Here is a 10,388-nt window from a genome sequence, read left to right as displayed (position 1 = left end):
GGGTCTCCCTGTAGCCCCAGCTGGCCTGGAACTCACTTTGTAGACCAGGGTGACCTCGAACTCACAGAGATCCGCCTGCCTCTGCCTCCGGAGTGCTGGGTTACAGGCATGCGCCACCACGCCCAGTCTGTCTTTTTTTTTTTTTTTTTACAACTGGAGGTCTTACATAGGATAAACCTTATCCATTCACAGGTTTACTGTTATGGTTTGGATCTGAAATGTCCCCCAAAAGTTATGCATTGAAGGCTTAGGCAATAGTTGATGGTGCTACTGAGAGGCACTATAAACTTTAGGAGATGGGGATCTAGGTGGAAGAACTAGGTCATGGGAAGGATGTCCATAAAGGGATCCTGGTACCTATGCATCTCTTTCTTTTTTTCTTGGTCACTGTGAGGTAAGCAACTTTGCTTTCCAGTGAGCTCCCTGAGACAAGGCCCAAAACAAATAGGCCAAGTAACCACAGACTAAACTCTCTGGAACTGTGAATCAAAATAAATCATTCCTCCTTATAAATTGATTATCTCCTATATTTTGTCACACTGATGGAAACTTGACACAACTTACCATGACCCATTTTATGGGTTTATTGTGAAATATATTCCCTTTCTTGGGAATCTGAACTAGAAGAAAAAAAGGTTTCATTTGGCAGATGTGATGATCTGAAGTATGTACCACAATACTTGGTTCTACCAAAGGCCCTTTCTCTTCTGGGGCTCAACAAAGGCTTCTGTTCCTCCTTATTTGAAGTAACTTGTAACTATAATTTTTTACATTTTCTCAGGTTTATTTTCCTAATGTAATTTTGCTTTCTTTTGGCAGAATCTATGTTGCCCAGACTGGCCTGGAACTTACACATAACCCAGACCAGCCTCTAAATTTGACCCCCTGCTTTAGCTTCCTGAGTTACAGGAGATTACAGGCACATGCCACCTGTAATTGTACACTCTATCACTGCTATGGAAATATGCATTCATGAAATGCATGTGTTGTTTGACTTTACTTTCTTTCCATTTTAGATGTATTTTCCAAAGGCTTGGGCAAAACAAAAGCTGACTATTTTTTCTAGCCTAGCTCAAGTATTTCCTTAGTGCTACCTTAACCGTTTCATTCATTCACTTATTTTTTTTCTTTATTTTTGTGGTGCTGGGCAGTGAATCCAGGGTTGAGTGCATACTATGCAGGTGTTCTATCACTGAGATACAGCCCCAGACTCCAGGAAGGCAAGATTAAAACTGCCTTCTTAGTGGAATAAGATTGGAATCTTATTTTCTAGGTCTACCACACTTAACTATAATCTTGGTCGATTTTAGGTCTTAATATCATTTTCTTAACCAACAGATAAACTAGACAAGTACTAACGTCCTCTTTAGATTTACAATTAAATGATTGTTTTAATAACCTTTTCAAATTAATAGTCAGCCTACTGTATTTATTATTCAACCAATAAACTGCAATCTATGGTTCATTCTATAGCTCAGACCATAAGATATGGTATGGCTGGGCATGGTGGTGCACGCCTTTAATCCCAGCACTTGGGAGGCAGAGGCAGGTGGATCTCTGTGAGTTTGAGGCCAGCCTGGTCTACAGAGTGAGTTCCAGGCAGCTGGAGCTACAGGGAGACCCTGTCTCAAAAAGACCAAAAAAAAAAAAGATATTGTATGTTTCTGCAAGTATGGTATGAGGTGAAATACATGACATAAGTTTGGTCCATAAAAGTCTGTCTTGATAATTCCCTACTTTCTTGGATATTAACAAAAATGAAATTACCATGTCAAACTAGCAACTTCATATACCTGGAATAATAAGTAAAAATGAAAATAAAGAAAGCAGACAAAACTGGGTGGTATATCTTTGGCATGCTGGCTACTAAAAGACTGAGGGGAATTACTTAAGTCCATGATTTCAAGACCAGCCTGAACAATATTGTGAAACTTCATCTAGAAAAGAAAAACAAAGGGAAAGGAAAGTGGAAAGGAAAAGACACAGACTTGTAAAACAATATTGAGCAGTAACTTCTAGTTTAGTAAGAACCCACAGGGGACATACACTATAAAGGGTATGAATTACTAAGAAAAACCAGTAATTCAACTTTAATACATCCAAAGGGCATCTATCACAATGTGCCATACAACCAATTCCCACTAGATGTTTCTGAATGAATCGGGAGAAATTAACTGTGATCCAGAGGTGGGTACTCAAACTTACTTCTTCATTGGAACAGTACTAAATATGCAGCAACGACTTACAAGACAATAAAACAGTGCCTCACATGGAAAACCAAACAATAACTGCACATCATTAACAAGCTGTAGATCCCTATACATCATTAACAGGCTCTCTAAACTGCTATTATTCTAAAAAATTAATATACTTGAAAATAACTTTGTTTTTTTGAGACAGGGTTCCCTATACTCACAGCTGGTCTGGAACTCCCTATGTAGACCAGGCTGACTTTGATCTCACAGAGATTTGTCTGCCTCTGCCTCCCAGGTATTGGGATTTAAAGGTATGTGCCACCACACCCAGCTTGAAAATACTTTTAATGTTTTATTTATTATTTTATTTGTATGTGTATGAATGTACTGCCTGCATATAAGTGTGATGCAATGACTGTGGAGGTCAGAAGAGGGTGTCAGATCCCCTGGAACTAGAGTTATGGATGGTTGCTAATCACCAAGTGGGCGCTGGGAACCAAACCCAGATCCTCTGCAAGAGCAGCCAGTGCACCGAACTGCTGGGTCATCTCTCCAGTCCTGTGAGAATATTTTTTAAAAATTGTTTGCTCAGGGCTGGAGGGATGGTTCAGCGGTTAAGAGCACTGACTGCTCTTGCAGAGGACCCGGGTTCGATTCCCAGCACCCACGTGGGGCTATGAACCATCCTTAACTCCAGGTCCAGGGAAATCTGAAGCCCTCTTCTGCCCTCCGAGGCATTGCACGGCACGGGTGCACTTACACATGCAGGCAATACACTCATACACATAAAATAAAAACAGTAAGTAAAATATTTTTAAAAACTGTTTGCTCTTCAAACTTTTACTCAAAGAATTATTTTATCCTAATTTCCCTTTTGTTCAGTATCGTTTGGCTCTTAATTTTACATCTTTTTTTTTTTTTTTTTTTTGGTCTTTTTGAGATAGGGTCTCCCTGTAGTCCCAGCTGGCCTGGAACTCTACATAGACCAGGCTGGCCTTGACCTCACAGAGCTCTGCCTGCCTCTGCCTCCTAAGTGCTGGGATTAAAGGCACGTCTCACCACACCTGGCTTAATTTTACATCTTGAGAATGAGGATATAGTTCAGTGGCAGCCCACTTACCTAGCCATGTGCAAGGTCCTAGGTTTAATTTCTGTCCTAGTTTGTTTCTCTATTGCTATGACAAAACACTCTGACCACTATCAACTTGGGGAGGAAAGGTTTTATTCAGCTTACATCTCCTGGGTCACAGTTCATTAGGGTGCCCAAGGTAGGAAGGAACTCAGGGCAGGAACCTGGAAGCAGGAGCAGGAGCAGAGGCCATGAAGGATCACTGCTTACTGACTTGCTCCCCTGGCCCCTGCTCAGCCTGCTTTCTTATGCAACATAGGCCCACCTGCCCAGGGGTGGCACCACCTATAGTGGGCTGGGTCCTCCCACATCACTCAACAATCAAGAAGGTGCCCCATGGACATGGCCACAGTCCAGTCCAATGAAAGCCAATTCCCCAACTGAGGCTCTCTCAACCCAGGTGTGTCAAGTTGACACTAAAGCTGTCCAGCACAACCCCCCAGCACAGAAAAAGCAATGACAAAAGTCCCAAATCTCTCAAGCTTATATCATAACAATTATCTACTCTCATAAAAAATAAAAATGGATTGAGAATTATTTTCATTCTCCTCTCCTATAAGGTTGTCAACATCAACTGTTGATGTCTTTTTGTGGAGAAGGAGGTGAGATGGGATGGTTCTTTGTAGCCCACGCTGGTCTGGAATTGACTGGGTAACCCACACCTCAAACTTAAGGTCCTCCTGCCTCAGCTAGGATTACAGGTCTGTGCCACAATGCCTATCTTTAATGTCTATCTTTATTAAAACACTAAACTTAGCATTACTTCATGTGAATTAATCATTTGAACATAGACCAAATGTTTTTTAATACTACAACAGATTCAGTAATGGACAATATTATAGGAAAATGATTAAGATAAAATCCTTACCTCAGGCCTTAGAGAAGGAAGAATAACAATTTCTTGCAATGCTTGTTTTGCCAATTCCTGACCAGCTATATCATCAAATTTAACAGCTGTTCCACTAAGAAAATAATTTCACAATGTAAATATGGTTCAGTTATTTCAACATGACGTATAAACATTATAAATTACATTCATTTTTATGTTAACTGAAATTTTGATTATAAGCAAAAAAAGTCAAAGCTACCATAAAAATTAATTATGAAACAAAATATTTATTATGTATTACCTATGTTTTAAGAATGAAATTTGGAAATAGAAACTGAAATACTTGGCAAAACTTACTTGTCCACAATTTCATTCATTATAAGGTTAGCAAGGTTGCTGTCCACGTTCCTAAAGTTTTTCAAGTCTTTCTTTTTTCGAGCGGCAGTTGTAGGCGTAGAAGGTTTATTTGTTCTATTTGTTTTTAGAGTACCCTTAAACAACACAAAATTTTAACATGAAAATACAACCTTAACTTTTCACTCGTAAATTACTCTAGAAGTTAACAAAATTTAAATTCTAAAAACAAGGAAAAAATATGGGCTGGGGAGATGGTTCAACAATCAGTAAAATACTTGCTGCAAAATCCTGAGGATCTCAGTTTAGAACTCCAGCACCTGTGTTAAGCTGGGCACGGTGGTCCACATTTGTAACCCAGCACTGCGGAGCAGGGACAGGCAGATCCCTGGAGCTCATAGGCCAGCTAATCTAGCTGAATGGGTGAGCACCAGGTACAATGAGAGACCCTATCTTAAAAAATAAGGTAGAGAGTGACTGAGGAAGATATGCGGTATCTATTTCTGGTCTCCACATGCATGTGCATGCATTTGTAAACACACACACATAAAATCTAAGATTGCAGGCTGGAGAGACAGCTCAGCGGTTAAGAGCACTGACTACTCTTGCAGAGGACCCAGGTTTGATTCCCGGCACTCACATGGCGGCTATGAACTGTCCTTGACTCCAGTTCCAGGGGAATCCAATGCCCCCTTCTGACCTCCGCAGCACTACACAACATGGGGTACTCACATTCATGCAGGCAATACACTCATACATATAAAAATAAAATATAAAAAAATAAAAAAAAAATCTAAGATTGCAAAAATTGTGGATTTAGCCCAAGGTAAAGTTGTATTCACTGTAGAAGTAGATTTGGCATGAAGTGGGCTTATAGTTTATCCACAGATTTAATTAGTATAAAATAGAAAGATGTGAGATTGAAAGAGATGGCTCAGCAGTTTGGAGCACTGGCTGCTATTAAAGAGGATTTAGGGTTGGTTCCCAGCACGTGCATACATGGCAGCTAAGAACTATCCACAACTTCAATTCCAGAGGATCCGATGCAATCTTCTGGCTCCACAGGCATTGCATACATATGGTACACTGCATACATGCAGGCAAAACATTCATACAAATAAAATTTAAAAAATTTTAAAGATAAAGATGAGTCTAGAGAGGCAACTCAGCAGTTAAGAGCACTTGTTGCACAATCATGAAGACTGGAGTTTGGATCTAAGCACTGGTAACACCCAGGCATGCCTGTAATCCCCAGCTCTGAGGAAGGGCAGAGACAGGAGGATCACTAGGGTTTGCTGGCCTCTAGCCTAATTAAGAAAATTCAAGCTCAAGGTTACTGGCCTTCACCTGCAAGCACAGGTGTGCTCATCTGCACACAATCTAAGCATACACACACACATACAAAAATGAATTTTTTGGGGGAGGGAAGGGAGTCTTTTGAGACAGGGTCTCCCCAGCTTGCCTGGAACTCACTGTGTAGACCAGGCTGGCCTTGAGCTCACAGAGATCCACCTGCCTCTGCCTCCCAAGTGCTGGGATTAAAGGCATGTGCCACCACGCCCAGCAGATAAATGTTTTTTTAAAGAGAGAAAGACCCTACAGTAACAGTTAAATAACTTTGATTCCTGTTAGAATTATGACAAAACTCTAGGTATATTTAATGTTATAAAATTTACATGACTTGAAATAATTTTAAAATTTAAAATGATATATGCAGCATTATCTTAAACTTGGCAAATAAACAATTAGGAAACACCTCTGATTATGTCAGAAAGTAATTAAATAAGGTTTTCAATCAATAGCAAATTTTAAAAATTACACTAAACTTTGAGGAAAACATTGATTCTCTAGAGTATTAATTATAAAGTACTAATAATAAACTTAAGCAAGCATAATGAGGTTTTCTATTCATAAAACTGTAACAGTCACACTCAGCATTGTGGAATACCTTATGAGTGGTGGCTGCAGGACTAGGTCCTTGTCTTGCTCCAGAAACCATGGATAAACCACTGCAACTAGGTGCTCGGTGGTGACCTGAGAGACCTGTTGATCCACTTTTCATAACTGCTTTTGTTCGAGGCAGTGAATTACTAGCATGTGTTAAGGGATCTTTTCTTTTCGGAACTGCTCCACTTTCTATCAAGGAAAATGTAAAGCCATCATGATTAGAAAACGAAGTATAAAAGTAATTACAAGCACAAATACAAACTTGTAAAATCAAGCTACCAGAAGTTTAAATTTTTTTCTTTTATTTACTGTTATGTGTGTATGTTTGTGTGATATGTGTTTGAGTGCAGACATGTGCGTATCACAACACACACATAGCAGTCAGAAGTTAACTTCTGGAGTACATTCTCTTCTTCCACCATGTGACACCACAACTGGAAATAAGACAGTTTTTTTTTTTTTTAGTAAAAAAATGAAACATGTTTCATTCTTCAATGCAAATTATTGCATTTATCGCAAGCTAAAGAACACATCACTATATATGCATACATATTTTATATATTTGGATTTTTAAAAATTTTTATTTATTATTTTTATTTTATATGTATGCTTGTATTGCCTGCATGTAGGTAAGGGCATCCGTGTTGTGCAATGACTGCGGAGGTCAGAAGAGGCTGTTGGATCCCCTGGGACTGGAGTTGCAGACAGTTGCTAGCTGCCATGTGGGTGCTGGGATTCAAACCTTGGTCTTCTGCAAGAACAACCAGTGTTCTTAACCTCTGAGCCATCTCTCCAGCCCCTATATTTGGATTTTTATGGAAGACTAGAGACATGGAAAAAAAACCAGCACCCCAACAAATATAGCCAGGAAGGAAATCACCTCTGTAGGACAGGTTAAATGAACTACAAACAAGAAAGAGGGGGAAAGGGAAGGAAAAAAATGTGCATTGAGTTTAAGACACTGTAAAACTCAGAAGACATAGTCACTAATCAAGTATAAACTCAATAAGGACTTGGCATAAATTGAAAGGCAGTTGCTGAGGCACACCATTATAAAATAAGTCTGAAGAATTTACAATTCTACCTTCCAATTTTCTGGGAAAAAACCTGAACTCTTGAAGGTCTTCACTAGAGACCCTGAGAGGGACAGACACTTTTAATGACTACATAGCCAACAATTCATGACTGAATTTGCTATTCAAAAACGTATTTATTTAAAACAACAGGACTATGTGTTCTCAGACTGTCCCCTAGAGACTATTAATTCAAAGGTTTCAAAGTATATTACATCAAAAACAACACCTATTAAAAAATTTTTTAAATAAAAACCAAAAAACCTGATTTGATGTACCTTAAAGATACCCTAAATACCAAATTTTCTCCAGTCTAACATTGCAATTGATTTAAGAATTCCTCTTGCATTGGTAAAACATTTTTCCTCACAAAATGTGGGTACACAAACTGGATAGAAACATCATGAATGTGGAAATACCACCAATTTCCTGTAGTTTAAAAAAAAACAAAAACGGGTGAGGCGTGGTGGTACACGCCTTTGATCCCAGCACTTGGGAGGCAGAGGCAGGCAGATCTTTTTGAGTTCGAGGTTAGCCTGTTGAGTTCCAGGAAAGCTGGGACTACAGGGAGACCCTGTCTCAAAAAGATCAAAAAGAAAAAAAACAAAAAAAGGGTAATTGTAAAAAAAAAAGTAAGCATATTTAATAGTGTTCTTGCAGAAGATCCGGGTTCGAATCCCAGCACCCACATGGCAGCTAGTAACTGTCCGTAACTCCAGTTCCAGGGGATTCGACAGCCTCTTCTGTCTTCCACAACCATTGCACTTACCTACATGCAGGCATTAACACTCATACACATAAAATAAAAATAACAAAATATTTTGAAAAACAAAAACAAAAAACACAAAACCAGCCAGGTGTGATGGTGCATGCCTTTAATCCCAGCTCTCAGGAGGCAGAGGCAGGCAGATCTCTGTGAGTTCAAGGCCAGCCTGGTCTATATAGCGAGTTCCAGGCCAGCTGGGGCTACAGGGAGACCCTGTCTTAAAAAGACCAAAAAACAAAACAAAACACCAAAAGCTAGAATGTTCTTTGGAATCACTGAAATATAAAAAATTTGTGTTTTTTCTACAGTCTATGCACCACCTTTCAGGATCTCTGTGTTGCTTAATTGTGGTGACCTGTGTGACGTTTACAGACTCAAGTATTGCAATGCAATATCCATGCTTAATATACCAGGGTTCCTGAACAGTGGTGTTTAGCCCAGAAATGTTTTCAATTATTTCTCCAAAATGACTTCTCCCCAAAATAAAAACCGTAGACTATGACACAAAACATCTTGTGTTAAACAACCAAATGAAGTCAACATGTATAATTCTGGTGTGGTTTCAGCACCCAGGACGGCATTGCCACCTACTGTTTTTCATGGAAGTACCACAGGCCTGGCTGCTAGCATTCAGCCCTCCTTGGCCTCAAAAGGAATTCAGGGCTGGCAAGCTGGATTCGATTCTAAGAGAATTTGTCTTTGACAAACTACCAATTTTAGCATAAAATCTGGCCATGGCTATAAGTTTCAATGATAACACAGATTTTTTAATTCAGGAATATTTCAAAATATTCAGATCATTCAAAATATGATCTGAATCAGAAAATAAATGAGGGTGTTCTAGAAACTGTCACTGGGACAACAGCATTTGGTTATTAGATTTGCCCTATTCCTAATATATATTCTAATTTTATTATAAAGAAATATATTTGTGAGGCTGGAGAGATGGCTCAGCAGTTAAGAGCATGCATTGCACTACTCTTGCAAAGGCCTGGGTTCCATTTCCAGCATCCATGCTGGGTAGTGTACAACATCTGTAACTCCAGCTCTCTTGTGATCTCCTTGAGCACCTGCATACACGTGGCATACACACACACACACACAAAATCATAAAAATAAAATCTCCTAAAAAATGTGTTTGTAAGAACAACAACTTTACTTGTGAAGAGATTAAAAAAAAATCAAGCAATCAAATTTCCATGTGTATGGATTGGAAGAATTAATATTGTGAAAATGACCATCCTACCAAAAGTCATTTATAGATTCAATGGAATGCCAATCAAAATCCCCATGACATTTTTCACAGAATTGGAAAAAAACCATCCTAAGATTCATATGGAAGCACAAAAGACCTCTGAGAGCCAAAACAACCCTGAGCACTAAGAGCAATCCCGGGGGATCCCTATACCAGATTTTAAGCTGTATTACAGACATATAGTCATAAAAAGCAACATGGTACTGGCACCCAAATAGACCCATAGATAAATGGAACAAAATTGAAGACCCAAGTATGAGTAAATGTAATTTCAGCCACCTGATATTTGACAGAGGGGCCTAGAGTATTCACTTGGAGGAAAGACAGCATGTTCAGCAAATGGTGCTTGCAGAACTAGATCCCCACCTGTAGAAGAATGAAACTAAACCCCTATCTTTCACCCTGCACAAAAGTCAATTCCAAATGGATCAAAGACCTCAATGTAAAGCCTGAAACTCTGAAACCATTAGAAGAAAACATTGGGAAAAACCTACAAGATATAGCTGTAGGAAAGGATTTTCTAAGCCGGACATCAATTGCTCAGGAAACCAAGGCAAGAATTAACAAATGGGACCTCATTAAACTAAAAAGCTTCTGTACATCAAAGGAGGCAACCAGGGAAGCAAACAGAAAACACACAGAATGGCAGAAAATCTTCACCAGTGACACATGTGACAGAGGTTTAATATCCAGAATATATAATGAACTCAAAAAACAGAGAACCAAGACAAGAAGCAACCCAATTGAAACATGGGCTAAGGAGCTGAACAGAACGTTTTCAAAAGAAGGAGTAAAGATGGCTATGAAACATCTTAAAAGATGTTCAACATCACTAATAAT

At 39.1% G+C, this 10,388-nt stretch overlaps 1 protein-coding gene across 4 annotated transcripts in view; it reads right to left on the bottom strand.

Moving 5' to 3' along the window:
- Positions 1 to 10,388, bottom strand: part of LOC103748420 (spastin) — a gene marked incomplete at its 3' end in the record, with an annotated part of 54,203 nt that overhangs the window by 3,400 nt on the left and 40,415 nt on the right. For all 4 annotated transcript variants that reach the window (XM_029555041.1, XM_029555043.1, XM_029555040.1 and 1 more), the window contains 3 exon segments: positions 4,193 to 4,286; positions 4,511 to 4,644; positions 6,456 to 6,643. In XM_029555041.1, the coding sequence (XP_029410901.1) occupies positions 4,193 to 4,286; positions 4,511 to 4,644; positions 6,456 to 6,643 (416 nt within the window).

Source organism: Nannospalax galili, unplaced genomic scaffold (assembly GCF_000622305.1).
Source record: "Nannospalax galili isolate Female #2095 unplaced genomic scaffold, S.galili_v1.0 scaffold1331, whole genome shotgun sequence".
NCBI classification, from domain to species: domain Eukaryota; kingdom Metazoa; phylum Chordata; class Mammalia; order Rodentia; family Spalacidae; genus Nannospalax; species Nannospalax galili.
The sequence above is the reverse complement of the archived record's forward strand: the minus strand, read 5'-3'. Positions and strand labels throughout refer to the sequence as shown.